The sequence below is a fragment of the Nylanderia fulva genome, unplaced genomic scaffold, assembly GCF_048542155.1.
Source record: "Nylanderia fulva isolate GAGA-0341 unplaced genomic scaffold, ASM4854215v1 Scaffold5, whole genome shotgun sequence".
NCBI classification, from domain to species: domain Eukaryota; kingdom Metazoa; phylum Arthropoda; class Insecta; order Hymenoptera; family Formicidae; genus Nylanderia; species Nylanderia fulva.
This window is the reverse complement of record NW_028190587.1, coordinates 6,013,167-6,038,412: the sequence shown is the minus strand read 5'-3', so window position 1 is coordinate 6,038,412 and position 25,246 is coordinate 6,013,167. Positions and strand designations below refer to the sequence as shown.

The window sequence follows — 25,246 nt, the reverse complement described above, 5'->3', positions numbered from 1 at the left end:
TTGTTTGATATAGTTTTTTGGATGCTGAAAAGTTTGTGTTAAATTTGTCACAAACGGTCCACAGACATTTTTGTGTTAATTTAACATAATATGGATATGTTGAATGCTGTGTAACATTTTAACACAAAATAAATGCAAAACTTCAAATAATTTAACATAAAATTTGTGTAAATGTTTTAATGTAAAAATTAATTAAAAATATATGTTAATTTTAGATTTTATCATTCTTACTTATATTATAAAATGAAAAATCAACATTTTTTTCTGTAAATTTTAACAGATAAATCTTGTCACTAATAAAATAGAACATATTTATTGTGTAAAATTAAAAATAAATATATATTGTGTTATTTTTACATTTCTTTTCAGTTGTTTTAATAATTTAATATTTATGTTCAATTAATACAACAGCAATATATTAAATTAACACATGAATGTATGTTAAATATTTAACACAGAAATTTTAAAGGGGATCATTTTTAACCAGAAAACGCAGAATATGTATCTGGTTTCCAAATTATTCCATCACGTTCCAATTTTGAGAAATTTTTGATTAAAGTTACAAAAGAGGCTTTTTTCATGAACTTTGCTATTTTATAGCTACAATATTTGATATGCTTCTCCAGCAAGTCCCATAATGTTATTATAATACGACGAAGTTCGTAAAAATAGTTTATTTTTGCAACTTTAATTAAAAATGTCTCAAAATCATGACGTGATGGAGCAATTTGGAAAGCGAATTCGTATTCAGCATTCCAAAAAAACTATAAGAAACGACTAATAATCGACGAACTGGCGATGGTTGCAGAGACTGGTTTAACTTTATTGTTTGCGAAGGCTCTTGTTTATATTAGGTGCTTATAAAAGTTCATAAGGTTACAAATATATAACGCGTTGCAGTAACTCAGTAATTATTTTCTTTTAAGTTGTTTTCTTGAAGTTGTTTTTTTAAATGGTTTCAGTTTCAATCGCATTAAATGTAAAGTTATATTCTGAATTATAATTTATCAGCCATCAATTCTGATTGAATATGGTCCACATTTAAAAACGAAAAAGTACTTTACCTAGCTTGTTTTTGTACACCAACTGTGAAACTGTCGGGAAAATCTGAATCTATATTATGTTAAAATCTATCTTACTTTTCTACGTTAGGATTAATTTGAATGCATAGGATTGATAAAATATCCGAGTGTTTAATTTTTAAAAATGGCATTTTGTTGTAATAAAAAGACTCGACCGCGCAAGAGACTGTTTTCTTTCGGATTTTACACTCAAGTGTACGCGCGCGACAGTGCTGTTTCCGAGGCTACACAGCGTGACTGTCCGATACGAGCCTGCAAATCGATTAATTAATTCTCATTCGCTATCTGGTAAATTGCTCGACGATGTTACCTCGATTTAACTGCCTAGATTAAACGTGGAAGTCGTATTAGGAAAGTTCCTGCTAAAAACATTTCGACGATAAAAGGTCAAATGATCGTCGCATGCTGCGGGGTCGAAGGTGCGAGAGAAAGAAATAAGGCACGAGTATACGTATCCCTCGTTCCTTCTCAAGCCCAGGACAGATGTCTTCGCAGTTAGTCTTCCAACGAAGTACTTGCAGGAATAAAAGGCTTGCCTTTCCAGCCGGCGTGACGCGAGAAAAAAAGCACCGTCGCCTATATAGCTTTACAATACGAAACGAGACAACTTCAATTACAGCTGGGAATGGGTGGCAGGTGGTACCACGAGCCTCGCCTCGTTTCAATGTAAAGGGTTAAAGAGGATAGATCGCTCCTCGCCGCGAAGGACGCGCCACGATTCAGTGTCGCGATTTTCATCTACGTTATTTATACGCTCATTATTTTTTCATTGCAGTTATAGAATCAAACGAGGATTAATAATCGCATTTGTTCGGAAATCTTGTACCAAAGCGCGTTATTTTTATTTATTTCTCAGCATCATTTTATCTCTCTCTTTTTATCCAAATCAAGGAGATACTCTATTCATAATTTAACTCAGTTCATCATTTTTTCAAGTCTTTCCCCTTAGTTTCCGGTGTATATATATATATATATATATATATATATATATATATATACGATTTTTCCTTAGCAAAAATGTCGAGGGAGGCCATCATTTCTTGGATGTTCCCAATTTTTGCCATATCATGTATTTTTATAACTAAACCTTAAATTAAAATTTTATTCAAATAAACTCCACTTGAAATTAATTGAAGAACATATGGTTTTATTCATATTTTATTTCCACAAGGTTTAGTTTGCGAAAAACCCTTCATGTTCAATCGCTTATAACTCGAAAATGATTGATGCCGCAATATATTTTTGCTGAAGAAAAATAATCTCCAAATAAGATCTACTTCTATATTTTCGGTGTGCCACCTCATGTCAGACACCCTGTACATCTTCAATTATTCCGAATTCATTTATCGAGCAAAGCACTGCATTGTCTTTCCAATATAAATTCTCGCGACCCAGTCGGTCGCTAAAATAGCCTACTCGTCGAGCTTTACGATCGCTTTGTACACCATTCAGGCCGACAATCACGCATCGACCAACGGTAATAGCAACATCAACGTTAACGCAAACATCAATGGGAACCCGGGCGGCATCAGCTGCAAGCCGTCGTCGAAGGTCGGGGTCTGCAAGTCGAACGAGAGGAACGACCATCTGCGGAACGAGCACAAGAACCAGGACGGGATCGGCAACGGCAACGAGACGAATCCCGCCGCTGGATGTCGTCCAAGGACGAGCAAGGAAGCCGCTCATGAGAACGTCGCCTCCGACAGGAAGCTCGATGGCGCGAATCCCATCTCCGGTGAGTACCATCTCCGCTATTACTCACCTGTACTCTTTGACAACCCGGGAAGATCGCCTCGTAAATTATTTACTCCCTGCATCTGGTTAGGAAGGGTTATCCGATAATGCGACAGGTTGTGCTTCGCGCTTCTCTCTTTACGTGACAAATGTGTTTTCGTGTATTCGAACGAGAACACAGCTGATATCAGTTTTATGAGAGGTACACAGTTGAAATATTTGTGTCAGATATCACACGTCTCAAACGATTCACGGAGATTTTTGGGTTAATATTTCGACACAAAATAAATGCAAAACTTCAAGTAATTTAAAATAAATTTTGTGTAAAAATTAACTGAAAATATGTTAATTTTAGATTCTGTCATCCCCATTTATAAAATAAAAATCATAATTTTATTCTGCAAATTTTTAAAGATAAATCTTGTCGCTAAAACAGAACATATTTATTGTGTAAAGTTAAAATAAATGCAAATCGCATCAGCTGTTTTAATAATTTAACACGAACGTGTTAAATATGTAATACAAAAATTTCAACGGAAAGCATTACACAAATTTTCCTACTGCATATATGTTCTGAAACGGACAAAAAGAAAAAAAATATTAAATAGTCAAATCAATTATTATAGAATATAATATTACGGGGATAAAAATTCTATAAAGGAAAATAGAAATAACGCAATTTGGCATAATGGAGGTACGAGCTATATACCGCATATCAGCATCAATGTCGCGGTAGGGTTCTCGCGATTATTTGTGTCGTTAGGAAAAGTTTTCAGGCTCGCCTGTCCAAGGCAGCTTTAAGTAGTTCTCGAAAATTATGGCGCTCCCGCACGAAGAGCTAAAACGGGTGAAACGGGCGAAGAATTAGCCACCGCGTGGAGACTCCGAAGAAAATCGCAATGAAGTTTAAAACAAACGCCGGAGCGTTTTAAGGCGTACGGTTACGGTGCCGCATGAGAACGGTGGCACCGGAACGGAGAGAAGCCTGACCAAAGTTTCCACTCATCACGATGGAAACGGAAACTGCACACAAACTGCACTCGAGTTTCGCACGGAATGACTTCGGGGCCCGTAAACCACGCGATTAGCAGCGAACGGCTTTGTATGAGGGAACGATAAACTATCGGTCCGACAACTTTTACAGTTTGTAGCTTCCCGTGTAAATTGGCTAAGGAGCCAGTAACTACTCCTTACGACCATTATCGCGCGGATAATTGAACGAGATAAGAATATGGCCATAGTTTAAATTTAATACGAATTTTCGTATCAAATTCGATTCTCTTTCTCATTCCCGAAAGACGCGCTCGAGGATAAAACATTTTTTGAATCAATCATTTAGATGTTATTTATAAATCGTTCAATATTTCGATCTTTCTTACAGAAAAAAATAACTATTATATAGCTAGTTTCTTTTCCGTGTTCGAATCTTAAAATTCTTCTGTTCACGTAAATTTTACATTTTCGAATATACCTTTTGATATTTTCAGATATTTGAATTTTTCGTCAGTAAATATGGATTTGTCTTTTAGAATTTTTTTTTTTTTTTTTTAGATTTTTGGTCGTCAATAGTTTTTATCACACAATGCTGTGAGAATTTTTATTTCAAAAAAATTTTTTCACATAATCGATTTATATCTCGTATGTGCAATTAGTGTCGCAACGTAACATCGTTGTAACATCATTTTTCCACGTAACTAAATAGTCGCACTTTTTTACAGCTTGTTAAATTGTTTCGTCCAGTTGCAAATGAATTTAACTGTCGTTGCATATCGGAAAACAGTGATCCGTGTGTGTGCATATATATATATATATATATATATATATATAGAGGATCAACGTGTAGTCGTACATATATATATACACACTATATATATATATATATATATATATATATATATATATATATAGTGTGTATATATATATGTACGACTACACGTTGATCCTCTCGATAATACACAACGTCGATATTTTTCGTACGATATATATACTATACATAGATATAGCTCAGGGATAAAAACGAAATGTGTAGTTGAAAACCAAATGCAGAAAGCAAATATCCACAATTCACTGAGCCGGATTATTCCTTTCCTATCTAGAAAGATTGCGAAAACAGCATCGATCGATATACACTAAAAATCCGCTCTGCAAAGGAGATCCAAAGCATCTCATCCCTAAATCGTCCCACTTATCGTCGTACTCATTTTTCGAGAATCGCGATCTTTTTCAGAGTGAGAATTATCGATCTGCATTACGAAAGCACGTGAAAGGAATCGCCAATGGAGCGGTCCGACTTTTTAAAGAATAAAAAGGCACATGTATTTTCTATTCATAAATTATATTTTAAGAGGTCCTTAAATATTAATTTCCCAGCAACAAATTTTTTTCACACAGCGATTTTCATCTTCTGTGTCAACTTTACCATCGATTCAATCTTGCTATTACTTTTAATCTAATCTTTATATTTAAATATTGAAACTTTTGCGCTACTTTTCCACGAAGTGGAACGAGGAAACTATCACGTGCGACATTTCGACGCGAGATTTCCGTACTTTTCTTGAAAACGAATTTTTCCGTCTACGATTTCGTTATATCTTTTTTTTTCCTTTTTGCGAGGACCTTATATATCCTTCCACGTACATCTGTCCCCTGCCGCGAAAAAAGGTTTCGGCTCATTTCCAGAATCGGCTGTATGCACCGCGCAAAGATGCACATGCATTTCGTGGCATATATGTATGCATGTAGCCATCGGGCTGCAGACACAGTAGTCGGTTCCTCTCTATTCTTTGAGCAACATTTTCCATAAAGAGTACTCGTGCGTGAATCCGATTCCGAATATAAATAGAAAGGGCGAAACGCGACGAGAGAGAAGGAAAGTCGCGGAAAGTAGTTATATCGTTTGACGTGCGGTATAAGTACAAGACGCGGATGCTAGCACTAAAACGTCGCGCAAATTTTGAGAGATGACAGTTTTTACGATCGCCGAGTTCTAACAACGCAGATGAAACTTGGCGACAACCCGCGAAAGCGGTTAGGGGAAAAAAATATATAGAAGAAAATCGAACGCCTATTGCAACTTTGCGCTTAACGCAGTTAGTTAATACAAAGTTTAATCGAAATTGTAATTGAAAATGTAAGTAAACGTTCTCCAGCGCAATGTCCGATATATACACGCAGATCACGTTTGACGTTGTAAAAATATTTATCCGATAAAAATCCGATTAAAATTCGATGTAAAATTGTGAAGGTATTTTTAAAAAGAGATGTTGACTCTCTCTCGTGTAAATTAATTAGAAACTTTATCAATTTTTAAGCTCGCATTTTTTTTTCAACCGAATATACACTGTAAAAAAATATGTAATATATTACATAAAAATATGTAAAATTACATAAATAATAAGTGTAATATTACGCGATAAATAATAGAAATGTTTACCTTTTCATTATTTATCATGTATAATTTTACATTTATTATTTATGTAATTTTACATATCTCTTTTTTACAGTGTAAATTATTGTAGTGATATATCGGAGCTATTTATATACAAACATACAATATTTAATTAATTAGGTTTTTTTGAAAATTAATATGGGAAATCGAAAATGATTAACTCTAACATTTTTTCGTGAAAATTTGATGAATGTACAGCCGGACATTTTCTGTATCGTGACCGGCTTTTGTGACGCACGAGACCTTCTCTATCGTGCCCCTTATTTATTACCGACCTTGTTATTTATTGTTAGTGCCACATAGGCCGGGAAAGTTTCTCTTAGGATCTATGGTTTTCCGATCGTTGCGCACGTAGACTTTAACCCTTCGTAGTTTGCGTCGCGCTTTTCTCTGAGATATGTTCATCACCGGATAATGAATCAAATTTCTTGCAATCGAAAAAAATATTAGAGGTTAAAATAATATTTTTCCAATATTTTATATATTTGGATATGTCGCGCCGTACAAAAATAGCACCCCTTCAAATATTTTTCATGTTCAATATAAAAATTGCCTCGATTTTCTTCTTGAATTATAGAATATTTTTTCTTTAATTAGTTACTTTTATATATTTTATGTACTAATATGTGAACTGCAATTTTTACGGAAATAATTATTTCCAGGATCATGAATCGAGTATTGAAAAAACTTGCGAAATTATTAATATATTTCCATTGTCTATTATTACCATTCTCATAACTTTGAAACGAGGACTATGGTTCGAACATTTAATTTTAATATCTATATTTTAATTAACAAATCAATAATAGGCCAACTAACGAGCTAGATTGTTTAATATGTTAAATATTTTTTTTATTAAAAACCATAGATTGTATAATGTTAGACAAATAAATCACGTATACGTTTCGACTGTACGACAGTTTTTTTCAATATAAAGGATTTTACGAAACACAAGTTCACAAGTCAAACTTAAAGTTAAATCGAAGGGCAGATTCTATATTTGAAAGAAATCTGAAAGGGAGTTTGAAATGAGTTTTGTGTCATCTTCAATAACTTTTTCAAAAAAACGTGGTTAAAATTGTCAAGAAGGACGATGTCAACGCCTCCGGAACGTATTAATTTCTCGCATATTAACGATGAAACTTTTCGAGATTTGATTAAAATCAAAGATCATATCGAGGCGAATATTTGTTGGATGTGACGGATTGAAACACGCTTTAATTGCTTATAAATTCTCGACTCTTATCGAAGAACTAACATTAATTTTCGATATTATGTGGAATTTTTGTATGATTTTGTATTTTTTATTAATTAAATTTTTTTAATAATTAATAATTAAATATTTAATAATAAATAATTTTCGCTTAAGTTTGAGTATAGAATGTTTGTAGCTTTCACATAATGTTTTATGTTTAGTTTATACATGGAATCAATTTTATTTGACAGAACAACTCTAATAATTGCTCGATAAGTTGGCCTTTTTATCTATCACTAGTTGTATTTACAATATACGAGCGAAACTTTGTATTAATCGATCTATATCTGAAACTTACAATAATCGACCTTTAGCGTTTTAACCATATAGCTATGATTTTTAATAAAAAAAAAATGATTTAACATCCTAAACAATCTAGCTCGTTAGTCGGCCTATTATTGATTAGTTGCTCAATACTTGTTTCATCGTCTTATAAAACAATAGAAAATGAAAATAAATTGTAGTGTAAGTCAAGGCTCTTATTAAATTCTAATAAATTTGATAAAAGGCTGTTAAGAGCAGTAAATATAAAAATTCCAATTATGTTAGAAAGTAAAGTCATATATAAAAATAATATTCTTTAATCTAATATGTCTACTAATGAATTACAATAAAAGGTGACAAAAAAGAATTTTTATATATGATTATTTTTATATATGACTTTATACTTTCTAAACATAATTTGAATTTTTATATTTACTGACTCTCTTAACAGACTTTTATCAAATTTATTAAAATGAAAACACTTGTGTATCGTCCAATACATATAGCGCGAGGGCGAGAAAGTTGGAGACGCTTCCTACGGTCTTCCTTATCGACGCGCAAAATTTCATATCCGGAATCGGCGTTGTCATATTCCGGGAGGGACGTCGCGTTCGAAGAAACGCATCCCGGCGACACGGGGGTGTAATTCCTAGTTCCGGCGATATCCGCCAGAGCGGCGATCGTGCGGCCTTAACTCCCGCTCGTGCACCCTTTTCATCGCGTACGTCCACCCGTCTCTCTCTCTCTCTCTCTCTCGCCTCGCCTAGCCACGGCAACCCCTTTTATGTCACGCGGCCCAGTATCCGCTGGCATCCCCTCTGGCCCTATCCCGTTTTATCTTGACCTATCCGATTACCTATCCGGTGTGACTAGACCAGGTATATCGACTCCACCGAAAAGCAGGTCCTTTCCTTCGGGAACGCTCGCAACCCCTTTAATCTCTCCTACCCTCTACCTCTTATTACGAGCGAGATTCTAATTCGCATTCAAGGATAAGACCTGATGACTTAGTTCGCGAAACGCCTGGCAGGAAGTGTACCGAACTTATTCGGCGAATCCGGGCTCGAGGTTCTCCTTCGGACCTGGCAATCTTATTGATTGTCTTAGCTCTCCTGCCGTGACTCCTCTCTCTCTCTCTCTAATCCTTTGCTTTCGTCTTTCTCTTTCCAGTTGCTTACAACCCCCGTGCCGCCTACATCCCCTGTCACCCATCCCACCCTGCCTATCCTTTCTCTGTTGTAAACCCGACCTATACCCTGCTCTTTCTCTCCCACTCTTTATCTGTTTCTCTCTTATAGCAGTTACCACATTGACAACGAGCTATCGGCGAAAAACGACCAACCGACGTTTACGTGTCCGCCCTAATGGCACACCAATTGTTCGAAAGACATTCCAAGGATATTCAGAGAATATCCAGAGAACATTCCAACTTCTTTGGGATATCTCCCCAGCAAACACAGTATATAAATGTTATATACTTAAGCATGTTACATGTAACGTATATGTTAGTTGTAATTTCCCACTCATAGATGTAACATTTTTATTATAATATATTACATATATTACATTGTAGTTATATTGTCATTATATCCCAATATAGCGCTGACTTATCAATACGTCAATGTGCTATTTGGTATATAATTACAATATAACAGCAAACACAGTATATAAATGTTATATACTTAAGCATGTTACATGTAACGTATATGTTAGTTGTAATTTCCCACTCATAGATGTAACATTTTTAATATATTACATATATTACATTGTAGTTATATTGTCATTATATCCCAATATAGCGCTGACTTATCAATACGTCAATGTGCTATTTGGTATATAATTACAATATAACTACAATGTAATATATGTTATATTAAAATGTTACATCTATGAGTGGGAAATTACAACTAACATGAATGTTACATGTAACGTACACGTTATATTACCTGTTATATAATGTAACAATTATATATCGGTGTTTGCTGGGTCTGCTGTTAGAGCGAGTAGTTTCGGACCCACCTGACCCGAAAAAAGCCGGGGTGAGAGACTATCTACGTAATAATAACAAAGAAGGGGAAGTAAAAAGAGAGATGACGAGAGGGTAGTTGTGGACACGAATCCCTTCTCCCCCGACATTTTCTATTTAAAACCGCGCGTGTGGTGGAGCTTCGTCGAGCTAAAGCTAGATAGGATAGATAGCTAACTGCTAATTTACGAGCTTTTACCAAAAAGTTGGACACCTACGGGGATGGCTCCGCACTTTGACACGTGACCCACTTTTATTGAGTTACGTAATTGATCGCCCCGCGCCTCTTTGCCTCATGTTAGCGTGACCTCCCTTCTCTCTTCCTTCCGCCTATTGTGTCCACTCGTGTAATCCTGGCTCTCTTTCCCTTCCCTTTCTTGCGCGGTCCCTTCCGCCGATCCTTTTTCCACCAATCCCCTCGAAAAAGCGCACGAAAATGTTCTCGCTATCTGCGATCGTTGGAGGTAACATGTGGCGCCGCCGGGTGTTCCGTTTCAAAAATGACAAAGAAAGTTAAATATCAAGAAGTAACGGCCGCGAAAAATGTCGCATAATCTTTGCAAAAAAATTCTCTTTTAATCTTCTCACGGAAGCTTAACATATTTTTCTGGATTCGTTCGACATACTAGATATTTAATGGATAAGATTAATCGAATGAGCAATTATTTATAATCACATGATTACATCATCTAGATGAAATTTTGACGTCATCTTGTCTTTATGTAGATAATAAAAAAAAATATATATATATATATTATCTATAGCTGCATCTTGGATGAAAACATTTTTTTGTTTACTAAATTATTCAGAATATTGTTCAGATAATTTGCTATATAGAGTCACAGAAAAATATTTAAGTAGTATAACTTACAAATAAAAGTGTGAATATATTTTTATATCCCTTTTTTTCATTTTTTTATAACTATTCACGTACGTGTAAGTGATTTTAAAAATAATATTATCTGAATGTTTTCTATAGGTGAATCGCTACATAATTTTATCATTTATCTAGATATATTTAAATTCAAAAGCACCTTCATCTCATCTAAGATAATCTTTATCTAGATAATTTAAAAATCATCTAAGCGCAATCCTGTAATAAAGTTGCAACGATTGATAATAATCAATAAAAGTGAATTAATTCGAAAACTTAAGATGACATAATTATAAGTCAGTAAAAATTCTAAAAATATGAAACTTAATCGGATCTATTATTATTAGATGAATTTATTTTGCGGAATATTATTTGACAGCCGCCTTTGTCAATAAGTATATATATATGCGTTTGCGATTGGATGAAAACTTAATTAGTAATTAGTGACAAATTACATCTTCATTCAAAGCTGGAATTATCGAAATCTGAATAGTCCCGATAGCGCAAATGCTATCTCCGTTATCTACTCCTGGTTCATTAATGGCTATCGTTATCAATGGCAGACGATGCTGAACCCGGGGAATGCATTGTTCCCGTTAAGCCGGGGGTGTCGTTTCCAGAATTTAGCGACATGCGATCGGAGACCCAGTTACTTGTTCCCGCGCGTTCCTCATTCATTCGTGCGGGGTTGAGCGATCGGGAATTATATTTTCGCGAATTAATCCACTCTGACGGTTATTTTTAGCGTCCCGAGAGGGACACGTCGACAAATAATAAGGAGTGGGAATAAATTTGCAGCGAAAAGGAGCACGCCACTAATTGTTATGCGTAAATACTACCGCCATATACTTCATCGCGAGGCAAATAATTAACCGGATCGTCGATAAAGGGTCGCGTGTGCACTGGTCTCTAGCATTAACTCTCTAAATATGTACGCGACGAAATCACTGAAATCCTTCGCGGGTAAGCCTTATGTCGCGATACCATCGACGAATACGAATTGTTATCGTATTCCTGCTGCCGTAATTTATTTTAAACTTATTCATGCGCCATATTTGAACCCCTTTTACCACTTTTATCTCGATGCTGATAAACGCAAGGATTGATTTATTAGCGATTCAATGAAGCAATTTTTTGACATTTAAAGTACAATGTAACACACATATATATATATATATATATATAAAATACTTATTTATTTATTTATTTCTCACGCTGTTGGTTGCACAAATTTGTCGAGAAAGCTATGAAATGCAACGCAAAGAACGTATAGTGTTGTTGCGTCGCACCCTCGCAGTTTCGCAACAAAAAGATTGGCGCGCATATATGAATGTGTACGTTCCCTAAAACTATTTCGGTTACTTTGGCGCTATTTAGAGGTACGGTATGTGAGGTGACGAAGAAGGTGGCCGCGACCGGCGGATAGAGCGCAAATTTAATGGCAAGGGGAAGATTGCGAGAGCGTTATGCCGTAGAGAGCGTGTTTGCTGATATAAATGACGAGGTTAATTGTCGCGATTATATCTTAGTACATGCTATTAATCTATTTGTGGGAATATTAATGCGCTTACATTTTGACTTACAAGTGTACAAACTATGTGGTAACTTTTATGCGACAGCCATTATTTCACGCTGTCTAGATTATCTAGAGAAGGTGCGGCGAAAAAAATTATATAAATTTTGGAGAAATATATTTTTTCATTCTCTCTTATTTTTTACATTAATTATATTTATATTTTTCGTATTAATTGTATTGTTTGAAATAAGATTGCTAGAACATATTATAGGCGAGATTGGCGATTTGATCGAGATTAAATGATGGGCGTTTGATCTCGTACGTGCAATAAAATTCTACGGCATCACAAAGACAGATTGTTGATGGATTTATTTCGCATTCGCGACTCGGACATTCAATAACGTTTCACGTCACGTTTTCGAGGTGAAGTATCGTCGCGCCAGAACGAGAGATTTTCATGGTAACAATGTTTTTTCCCCCCCTTTTTTTTATAACGGTACCGAATGACAAATTATATTACTTAAATGTTTGACACTTGGTTACACGTGAAGCGATAATTCTTTTCACAAGAAATATTTTTTGTACACGAACAAATAATTGCTACGTGTAAAAGTTTCACGATATTGCTGGATTTAAATTAACAATTGTATAGAACACAAAAATACATGCTTAAACAAATTTCCAGATTTCAGATGTTTTAAGATAAGATATTATTTATCTTTATTCTTTTTTTCGCATAGTTTAAATTAAGACAGATGACGGAGAATTATTGCTTTATCGTGTATATCACGACTTTATGGTATTTCGGCCCGTTGTTTTTTGCCGTAGCAAACAAACGTCAGTCTCGTAGCCGTTCGCGAAATCCACGGCGTTTTTGTATCGCGGTCGCCATAAATCAGAGTGAAACAAAATGGACTGTACGTATAACGGCCCGTTTCGATGGCCGAGTCGTCGCATATCGCGAAGCAAGGCGCGAGTGAACTCGGCACGGGCCCAAAAATTAGCTGGCAGATCGGCTCCAAGGAACACAATTGCGATCATTTCTGACCATATGTCGGCTACGGTCAGAAATCATCTCGCACGTGCGTTCCACTTCCGGCTCGCGAATTCCGGAACGTGTGTAATCGCGAATGATGTATGTAGCTTAATATGTGTTTACTGTGTCAACACGGTCGAACCCATCAGCGACGCGAATGCGAAGTTTAACACGGTGTGTGCCGCATGAATATGGAACTTCACTTCGCGGACCTGTTTGTCGAGATAAATACATTTTTACGTTTAATGGAGAGATACGGTTTTGATTAATCAAACGAAATGATGTAAACACATTGATAACATGTATATATATATATATATATGAAACGTTTGTATGTGTGTGATGATCAGTGTTGTGCTTAGATAATTTTAAAATTAGCTAGATACAGATGAGATAAAAATACGTAAATTTCTAGATAATAATTTTTAAGACTGCTTATGTAAACGCAGTTATTTAAAAAAATATAAACTATAAAAGGGATATAAAAATATATTCATATTTTTATTTATGCTCGTTCTACTACTTGAGTATTTTTATGTGCTATAACTCTAAACAAAATTATCTGAACATTATTCTAGATAATTTACTTTTTCATCTAAGATGTAGATATAAATAATACATATTCTTTATCTACATAAAGATAAGATGACGCCAAAGTTTCATCTAGATGATCATCTATATAATTTTATTTAGATAAAAAGCAAACACTGATGATAATGATTTCACCGAATTTCTAGATATTATCGAAAAATTATCCAGGTCTGGGTGACTGGATAAAGGGACTAATAATAAAGCCAAGTCCCGACGAATTAAAGCGCGACGAAACTGCGTCACGTCGAAAATGCATAATAGCGATTGAATTCGAATGGGGTATCGCGCGACCCGGATATGACGTGCACGCGGATTCTGCGTCGCGCGCGCGGAAGCAAATAAATCGAGGGTGGCTTTGCGAGGGTCGGAAGGCCGGGAGGGCGCGAGTTCGTTTCATTTCGCCGACATGAGATTCGCTCAATTACCAGACCGCGGATAAATTACGAGTTTAACGCGACGGAAGCCACGCGCGATCGGAAGCCATTCGGACGCCAGGGACAGATTTGCGCGAGAGCTAATCGAAATTTAAAGCAATCACAATCGCCCCGTCAATTTTTCACAGTTTTATATGTCAGCGGAACGACGTGCATATCTAAAATGGTGTAAAGTGTAAATAAAATGTTAAATAATAATCAAATCTCTCGAAGATATATAATAACCAATTTTTCGGTTTTTTGTCACAAATTGTAAAAAAATATTAGAATATTAAATTAAACCTTTTAGCTTTAGGATGTGAGTATAATATGTTAAGAAATTAATTATACACGGAGAAAAAATTGTTAACTTGACTAAATATTATTTTATTATTAGTTGAATATATAAAAATATTTAAATTAAATACAACGAAACGTATATTTGACCTATTAAACTAAGGGTTTAGTCGAGTGAACAAATTTTTTTAGTGCCCTTCATTGATATTACATTTTATAGAGTTCCAAAAATGTATAGAATCGTGAAAATGATGTTGCCTTCGCTTGATTCATCAAGCTGCATCAGCATACACGTGCCCTCGTGATTGTGCTCACCAATTTAGCCAAGTTCTAAAGCTACGTGTTCGTCATATAGGCACGCTTAAATCCGTATAAATACCTCATGAATCTTACCATTAATCAGATTGGCGATAGGGGCTCGACGCCTGAGTGATTTCCACCCTCTCCCCGAGGGTGTTCTTCTTTTTTTTCTTTCTTCGCGAGCCTCTTCCACGGGAAGACCGCCTCCAGCAGTCTGGCTCCAGAGGTCACTGGAAGGTGGCAGCACTTCCATTAAAATTCGACACGAACCTTCTGCGAGAATCCGATGTGTGCTGTGTCATGCCCTGCTTATAGATATATATATATATACAGGGTGTCCCAGAACTGGCGGACAAGTTTTTAATTGCAGATTCCCAGACGATCTTTCCTTAGTGAAAATGTCGAGGAAAGCCATAATTTTTAGCATGTTCCTAATTTTTGTTATTATGCATCTTTATAAATAAGCTTTATATAAAAATTCTACCAAAGCAAACTCTATCTAAAATTAGCTGAAGAATGTAGTTCTGTTAATATTTGATTTCCACAAGGCTTAGTTTCCAAAAAAGCCTTTATTTCCAACTGTTTACAGTTCGAAAATGATTGGTGTCTCGACATTTTCGCCGAGGAAAAATCGTCTCCGAATGATAGCAGGAATCTGTCATTGAAAACTTGCGCCGGTTCTCGGACACCCTGTGTATATGTACTGTTGTACGTGCATGTACACTCTATATGTAGGTACATATAGCTGCAAACGTACGATCCTCGTGGCACGAGAGCGAGTTCAGCGTGTATTTCACGTGTGTAGGTGCGAAGTCGGGGAGGACTTGGCCTGCGTTTCGTGGATTGTGAGAGAAATATCGTTTAGCCGCCACGTTCTCCCCAGCGAAGGGTCGAGAAGACGTGCCGGGAAGTATCGGAGCCAATTCCGATCATCTCCGCTGCTTACGATGATGTTTTTAATGTCCGCTAACGAATCTTTACAATTGCGCAAGTACTGCAAGAAGCTCCTCTTTCCTTATTTCCCGATATTTTTCCGAATCTTGAAAATTTTTCTCCTTTATATCAGCGATGAAAAATGAATTCGCTTCGTTCCCGCTTATATAGATTTTTAAAGTTCTCGACGTTAAATATCCTCGTAATTGAAGTCTCCCGGTTAAAAATCTGTCGAGATAAAATTCTCTTTTGAAATTAATCGAGAAATTTCACACGTTTGTAGGACAATTCGTTCCTTTCATTTATAAGACAGAGAGCCCGGTCATTCCTCTGTTTATTACTTTCCGGTTGAAAATAAATTTCGAATAGTATCTCGCAATTGTTCGGTAGATTTAAGCTACTTTCGCGGTGTAAAATGCCGAGTTGGTCGTTTCAGTCCGCGCATTTACGAGTCGCAGCCCCCGAATAATGTATAATCTTGTAAATTACTTTCTTGGATGCGGAACTGCGCGCGTGTATCCTTTCCCCCAAAAGAATCGTGCGGTTTTCTTTAATGCCGTCAGCAGCGGCAGCAAAGATAAAGTTTATCTTCGCCGGGCGAATTATTCGCGCAACCGCGAGAGACTGCTACATCAAGTAGTTTACGATTTTCACTGGGCTCTGCATGCTAACGATGCTCTCCATATGGTTTGTCATGAAGCCTTATCTATAGAACAGTGTAAACTTTACACTGTAAAGTTACTTAACCGTGGCTGACATTACACGTTTCAATGTTCGTTCGCATAATTGGGTTTCCTTGTTCGTACGCGCTGCAACTTTAAACTGTGTCCTGTAATATTAACAGCTTAATATTAGAGAGGGTAAAAAAGCTATTATCTCTTCCTTTCATCGAATTAGCCTGAATATGTCTGTTTGTTTATTGGGTGTACAGAATGAAAAATCCTTTACTAGAATTAAAGTATTTTCATAATAACACATCTGGGCTCTACTATTATGTAAAACTATGTATAAAAGAAAACCAAGAAAGTTAAATAATTACACTTTTCTTATCGTTTAGATTAGGTTGATTTAACGCAAAAGACTGATAAAAAAAACTGTAATTATTTAGCTTTCCTATTTTTTATATACATATATCGTACAGAATCAGAAAAGTTTTTAATGTCAGATTCCTGGGATTATTTGTAGACGATTTTTCCTTAGTGAAAATGTTGAGGGAGGCCATCACTTTTAGCATGTTTCCAATTTTTGCTATTATGTACTTTTTATAACTAAGCCTTATATTAAAACTCTATTAAAGCAAACTCTACCTAAAATTAATCAAAGAACGTAGTTCTGTTAATATTTTATTCCCACAAGGCCTAGTTTCCAAAAAAGCCTTTATTTCCAACTCCTTATAATTCGAAAATGATACCAGGAATCTTTTCAGATTTAATATAATTTGTAACAGCTCTTTAAAAATTAATATACATATAAAAGGCAATAAGAGCTAATTAAGTTCTTTCATTAATATTTATTTATGGAAAAAGATTTATAACATAAAATATTAGACAGAAATAAATTCGAACGTTTCGGTTGCCTTTTTCAACCTTCATCAGCGCATCATTTAAAATTAAAGATTAATAGAAATTAACAATCAATTATTCACAACTGTCAATATAATAAAACTATACAGAAACACAGTTATTCGCATGAAACTACGTCAAGCTATTTTTTTTTTTTTTTTTAAACGAAATCAACGCATTTTTAAAGCATGAGCATTTTTATATACTCTATTCCTCGAATCGTCATTCTATGTAATTGTCGCGAAACAAATCTCTCGCTAATTGTTCGATCAGGAGGTCGGTTGCGAATCTCGATAACAGCAATTGTTAATATGTAATTAAATCGAGCAAGATATTATATCGTGACGTGAAGGCTTTCGGATGTTGATTGCTCGAGGTTGCAATAACGAATAAACTTCTCAGATTTGTTCAGATTCTGAATACTTGAATTCTATAGCAAAGGATTTTTCATTCCGCACACCCGATAAATAGTTAAATGCAAATAACATTTATCGACAAAACAAAAAGACCTAAGTCAGGAAGCCCCTTAATGTAAAACTTTTTTCCGTCGTCCCATTCTTCACACACGTCCAATAATTTAATTTATTCCCCCGAAATGCATTTCACTCCAAGTCCACGTGTGCGCGTCGTTACTTCGCCATTTTCCTCTTCCAAATCTAGACGTATCGCGTTCAAGGTTACGCCTCGCATGCAAATGCGCGATTACTTCGCGCAACTCTCGTCCATCTCTTCCGCGAGGCTGCCGCGGAATTTATCGGCCCCGACGACAGAGGCGTTACGACGTACGAGCGTCGATTTGTCGACGGTGAGAATTATTTGGCACGGCTCCGGTGGAACGCGGAGGAAACCGGCTAACGGATGATTATCTCGCGAGGTTGGTGCGCAGAGACCACTTGGGATCCTCCTTTCTCTCCATATACACATATATACCTCGACATTAATTCGCATCCACGGTATAATCCTTAATTTACAACCCCAACGAGTACTCCGAGGGTTAGCTAGGTGGATAGCGACGTAGGTAAGCAACGAACAGCACCATCGGTGGCTTCGTACCGAAATTGGCACGGTGGTGCACCCACACGTAAAAGTGGCAAGTAGACGTAGGTTAGGAAGTCGTGAGGATGAGTGAGAGAGGGAAAGGGACGGAAGAAAACAGAGGGGTTGGTGAGGAAGGATTCGGCAGACACACCAGAGGGATGGGAGTTGGTATGGGCTGTGGCTGGGGCCGGATAGTCGGACCTCACCTAGAGACAGATAGATGGAGGGAGAAAGAAAGAGAGAGAGCGCGCGATCGTTCTCACGGCGGCCGCGGCGCGGCGCTGGTAGAGGCTGGAGGACTCCGGGATAGAGCAGTCTGGTGGAGGGAGTAGGAAGGGATGAAGAAGGGAGGACGGAGGTCGAGAGTCGCGGGTTGCCTCACTCTGCGGCTCCCGCCGCTCGGGAGCAGACACGCGGGGCCAAAGACTAATTTGAACTATTTTGTTAACAAAAACAATACATATTTGTAAATAACACTAACTAACAACTGTAAACACGAAACAGTAACAACAGCAACAACACATTTCTCCTATAAGGACTCTCTTTAAACCTTAAGACCCGTAAGAACAACCGTCTGTAAAAAAAGAAAGGAGGGTAAAGGAGGGAAGGAAGACATATACGAAGTGAACGAGAGAGGGAGAGATAGAGAGAGCGAGAGCGAGAGCGAGAGAGAGAGAGAGTGAGTGAGAAAGAGGGAGACGTACGACGAGGTAATTCCATTTCCGGTTTCTTTTTTCCAAAAGTAAACGTGTTTGCAACACACGCAATACACACAAAGCAATACACAGTAAACAAGAAACAAGTTACAAAAGAGTCGAACGAATAGAAAAATCTATTTTCTCAAGTTATTCCTCGTTCGGACGGGTGCACGACGCGGCGGAAGTGAAGGAGAGGACGAAACGGAAATATAAACACGAAAGAGAGGGAGAGATCAGAGGAGGAAAAGAGAGGAGAAAAAAAAAATAGCGCGCGTCGGCTTCTACGGGACGGGATAATCGCATTTTAAGTTCTCTCTATACTCTGTGTGACCCTTACATTATTTTGTCCCTCCGATGGGGACGGGTTCAGTGTTGTAACTTAGGATATAAGAAGAACTAAAGAGCTCCGGAGCGCACAACAAAAAGGGAGAGCAAGGAGAAACTGGAATTCTGGAAGAAATAACAAGAGAGAGAGAGAGAGTGTGTAGTCGTGACCGGAAACGTTCAACGAGAACCAGGAGAAGAGGATCAAGGCGTGATCAACAATCAAGGGAGGGAGAAGGAAGCGACTGGAAGAAGGAAGGTTCACGAAGAGGGATGGCTCCGGGCGTCGTATAGAAAAAAAAGAGAAAACAACGGAGCTCCAATTTTTTATACTAGAAGAAGAATCTAACAAAAAAGCGTGAGAGAAAGAAAGAGTCGAGGAAAGTACGAAAGGAGGCCAGAGGATCGATCCTGTTTGTGTTTCCGCGTGCACTCCCACGTGTATCCTTCTACGAGAAACTTGAAATCCTTGACCTCTTCGAGCCAAATCTGTCCGCGCGAAGAGAGCTAAAGGAACGAAGTGAGGACCGATCGGTCCTTGAAAGAATCAAAATCACACGCTCCCTTGGGAAGGATATGTCTTGCCGTTCCAGAGGGAGTCGTCATTCGGCTGAGATCCAACCCTCGCAACGCCGGGGACAACGTCGCGCCGAGTGCCACCCTTACGTCCTGGATCCCGCGACCGGCAAGCTGTCCTGACGACGAAAAGAGGACCGCCGTCGTCCTTTGAGCTCGTCCTCCCGATCGAAGGAGCAGCAGCAGACCGCCGTCGTCGTCGTGTCAGGATCGCGACCGTCCGCTGTCAGGCCGCAGCCGCCGCCGCCGCGAAGAAGAACCCTTCGTACAGGGATGCCCTCCAGGGCTCAACCGCCGCGCCCTCGTCACTCCTACGTTCAGGAACGATGACGATCGGCCACGGCGATCGGTAAGATCCGAGCAGTGCGTACACGCGCCACCACCACCGCGGAAATGGCGGGCTACAATCATTCGAATCCACAGCGTGTCGTCTACCACGCGACCTACCCGACGCCTCTCGCTCCAAGTGAGTCTATCAGCTATTTATGAGTCTCCCGGTGTAGAGAGAACTCTCCGGGACAAGCTTCGTTCTTCGATTTATCGCTGGTACTTGGGATTTATTTCCGGGGAGTACCATACGGAGATTCTAGAGAGAGAGAATTTATTGAGTGCTTTTTGGTTTATTTTTAGCGCGGGAAAAAGTAAATGTATTTTTGAAAACATTTAGGAATTTTCCTTTTCGAAATAATTGTATATTGACTTTTTGGTTTGTCTAAATTTGTTAAATAAAATTTCGTATTGGAAAGTGTTTTTTGTTTATTTTATTTTTATTTCAGGAGAAAGTAAATATATTTGAAAACATCGGGAATTTTCTTTCTCGATTTTGTTCTATTTTTCGAAATAATTGTATCAATTGTTTTATTTCTGTAAGTTTATTAAATAAGATTTATCGATCGGTTGTGCACTTGTTTTGAATAGTATTTTTTATTTTACTTTTATTTCAGAAAAAAATTAAATATATTTTTTGAAAACATTTCTTTTTTTAACATTTATGCTATTTCTCGAAATAATTGCATTAATTTTTTTGTTTCTCTAAATTTATTAAATAAAATTTATCAATCGGTTGTGCACTTGTCTTGAAAAGTGTTTTTTTATTTTATTTTTATTCGGGAAAAATTAAATTTATATTTAAAAGAACCTTCTTTTTTGCCTTTGTTCTATTTTTCGAAATAATTGCATTAATTTTTTTGTTTCCCTAAATTTATTAAATTTATTAATCGTTGTGCACTCGTCAAAGGAATTTTATTTTAATTTATCCCAAAATAATTTCTCTCTCAGATATGTATTGCGAAATTTTGTATTATAAACTTTGTAGATGATATAATCTCTTTAATTTCTTGGTTAATTTTACCTTTGATTATGAATTGTGAATGATTATTAAGTTTCTCTATCCGCATAGACTGCTCAAAGATTATTCCTTCATAATTATTCAGAGGCAAGATTACGAAAAAATGTATGAAATTACAATGTGAAATTTTTATACCGTACTTACGGTGTAACGATACTTAACTAAGTAAACCGTGACGTTAAAAAAGTTCCAAGCTAAACAGACATCATTTCGTTACTACGAAATCCAGGGGACCACGGCGACTAAACTTAAGTATCGTACTTATGATTGAAAGTTTAGTTAATGGCGCCTAGTTTCGGGCGAGTTCGATGAATATTGCACAGGCTATAAGCTTCCGAAAGCTAAGTCAGTCATTAGATAAATATTTGATTTTCTTAGATAATTTTCTCCGCTAATTCTGAATAAGAATTTCCGACAAACGTTTCGCCGAGGACGAAACTTTTAGTTCGAACCAAAGTTAAAACGCAGTAATTTGCCACATCTATGGGAAGAACTGCGTGGAAGTAAGCTATCTATCGAACAGATGTGCAAGCTCGTCGATGCGACGTATAGTATATCGATTTATGCGACGTATGGATTTTTAATCGCGCGGAAAAAATTTTTATCAAAATTTCCTCACGTGAGAGAAGTATACGCTTGAGCGACGAATTTATTCGTGCAGGTAATTAAAGCATAACAAGGTTACTGTAAATTATATGACCATAAAAAAAACTTCCCGATCGCGATCGCGGCCGAAGTTTATACATATGACACGATTTCTGACGTTTCAGAAAAATATATACAGTATAAGTCGCATTTGCCCTCGTTTTTTTCTGCCATTATTTTTTTTTTCCCGACACGCGGTTTGTGGTTCTCTTTTTTTTTCCCAAGTTTCTTCGTGATGGTACTTCTTCCGGAGACGCTGCAATAAAGTCTTGCCTCAAAGACCATGTTAAGGAATAAATTGTATTATTTTGACGACGGCTATTACGGCTTCTGGCCTTTTCAATTTCGTGTAACCCAACGAATTACAACACGGGCATAGATTTATGCCACATGTTTCGTGTTTATGCTATAAAAGATGCGAGAATACACGATGCGTAATATCGCAAATATATCGCATGGCTTAGCGAGAAAGCACAGATGTCTCCTATATGCGTATAATATCAATAATATATCGAGAGGAAATGCAAGTTGCGAAGCGCGAGCATTTTGTCGAGCAACTCGCTTGATGCCTCGATATAAAAATGCATTCCGGATAACCAATAATTCAAAAACACAATGCATACATTCAGATTTTACGATATTTGTTGAAATGGCGCGTTTTATTTTCCCTGTTGTTGAAAATCTATCTCGTAAAATAAATTTCATTTTCATAGTCGGAATCTCCTTAGAAAGGAGATATAAATCTTCGCTAAATGCTTTTACATATTATATATATGGACAATAACAAGTGTTGATTAAACATTGTTTTTCTTAGATACTGGTGAAAAGTTTTTTACAGCACTCTTGTAGAATTTATATATTAAAATGCTATAGTGAATCATTTTTTACGTACACACATTTAAAATAATTTTTTAAGCGTGTATTTTTTGAAGGCTCTGATGTTTCTTTTTTAACAAACTATTCCCCGACTTTTTCCGCTCGAAGAGGGAAATGTTTCTCTCGACCGTGTTTAAAAAAAGTAAATTGTTGAAATAGCGTGCAAAAATTCTCTCGGCAAAAGAATCTTTAGACTGTCGAGTTTTTGCATTCTAACGCTAGTAGGTAACTCGGGGCGTTCGTGGAAGGTGCAATCTATTACGAGTGCTATTTTATGGCGGCGTATATATACGTAATAAGACCGCGGGGATCGATGGAAGTTTTCGATCGGTTGTGTATAAACAGAGCTAATGACACATGCACATAATATGCTAAAGTTGCCGAGTGTGAGCGGGCGACTCGCTAATGCTCATTGCTCATGACACAATAACGATCCGCTTATCGATCCGGGAGCAAAATTGTCACGATTGATCAACATGCACGCACGTCAACGGCATAAATTTAGACCCTCCGTTAAGTAATGTAACGGGTAACACGGAACAAATCGTTTTTAAAATTTATGCTTTCTACGATCCCCGCACATTTTTCCCTCTCTTTCTCTCCGGCCGAGAACAGCTATTAATTGAGATAATTTATCATCGCAGACGGCGACCCGATAAAGCTTCCCGAAAATCTGGAAACCTTGCCGCGAGCTGAACACTTTCCAACTCAGAGGCATCGATGGAACACTAACGAGGTAAGTTGCTTATATTCCCTTATATTCGTTAGACACGAATATATTAAATTCCGCGGGTCAATAGAAAATACACACGTAACCTAAATATTCATGCAAAAAATACCCGTCGATGTCACATATACACATTTCTCGATCGCATGACATCGCGTTAATGTTGCACTTTCGAACTGCAATTTTGCACGATGCACAAGTCGACAAATATATTATATTATTAAAACGTGAAGATACGAAAGATTAAATTTATGGATTAGAAATTAAATACCAAATCATATGTTTCAAAAGTTAGAAAACTCTCTAAGGAAAATAAAGAATATTTATTTCAATACTGCCTAATCAATCGTTTATTTGAAACAAATAAATATTTCTTATTTTTTAAATCAAATTAATATTATTAATTTCACAACAAATGTATTCAAAAAAGGCCAACTTATCGAGCAATATTTAAGATGTAGTATCCAATTAAAATTTCTTTCATAAACAATATATTGAAATTACAAAAAGCCTTCCATATAAACAATATATTGAAATTACAAAAAACCTTTCATATATATATTCCATATATATATATGGAAGGTTTTTTGTAATTTCAATATATTGTTTAAGAAATAAATTTCAATTGGATACAATATCTTAAATATTGCTCAATAAGTTGGCCTTTTTTGAATACATTTGTTGTTTTATACAATACACGAGCGAATAGAAATTTTAATAGTTATTAATTTCAAATAAATAATTTATTTGACACTATTGAAATAAATATATTTTTTAGTGTATTAAATAAAATATATCATATATTTATGTGCGCACTCCTATGACGACGCTCTCTCGATGGATAACTAAACATTTGCCCCGTTATATCGAACGTCCGACTATTTAACAAATAGTTTCGCCGCTAACCTGGATCATTATCAAAACGGTAATCGGACATGTGATGTCCGGAATTTAACAACTATGGCTACATTGCGGAATGAAACGGGGCCAAAGAAGTATCAATAATGCATCTTACATTCGGAGCTTGCACTCGCGTTCTTGCAGCTCTCCTTCGGAGCGGACACGTGCCCGCGGATTCCAACGTTGGCGGGTCGATCCCGGGTATATTACCGGAATTCCGATGGACCTCTTTTTTTCCGGCGTGAATTTTATCGCGACCTCGCCGGATGTATATATTTATACAAGGCTGCGAGAAGTAAAGTGGTAGGGTAAATAACGTGGTAGAAAGGATAGTTGCAGTCGATGTGCAGCGAGATTTTAAGGGTTGCAATTTTCGGATGCACTTATGCATCTTTTTTTTTTTTTTTTTATTAATTTCGATAACGAAATTCTTTTGTTGAATTTCAAGTTGATGTTTCGGTCTGAAATATCGAAATATCAATAATTAATTAATTATAATATTATGCTACAGAAAAGATTAAAAATAAGGGTCCTTCTATATTTTTGAAATGTACGCAATTGCTCTTGAAAAATAGAAAGGATAGTTGCAGTCGATGTGCAGCGAGATTTTAAGGGTTGCAATTTTCGGATGCACTTATGCATATTTTTTTTTTTTTTTTTTTTATTAATTTCGATAACGAAATTCTTTTGTTGAATTTCAAGTTGATGTTTCGGTTTGAAATATCGAAATATCAATAATTAATTAATTATAATATTATGCTACAAAAAAGATTAAAAATAAGG

The 25,246-nt window shown here is 36.6% G+C and overlaps 1 protein-coding gene across 4 annotated transcripts in view; it reads left to right on the top strand.

The window, feature by feature from the left end:
- The window catches only part of Camta (Calmodulin-binding transcription activator), a 65,362-nt gene that overhangs the window by 8,531 nt on the left and 31,585 nt on the right, over positions 1 to 25,246 (top strand). For 3 of the 4 annotated variants that reach the window (XM_029316604.2, XM_029316605.2, XM_029316603.2), the window contains exons 3-4: positions 2,535 to 2,817; positions 23,481 to 23,572. In XM_029316604.2, coding sequence (XP_029172437.1) covers positions 2,535 to 2,817; positions 23,481 to 23,572 — 375 coding nt within the window. Of the gene's footprint in view, positions 1 to 2,534; positions 2,818 to 18,718; positions 20,434 to 23,480; positions 23,573 to 25,246 lie in introns of those variants that run through there. The other variant, XM_029316606.2, reaches the window with a different exon arrangement.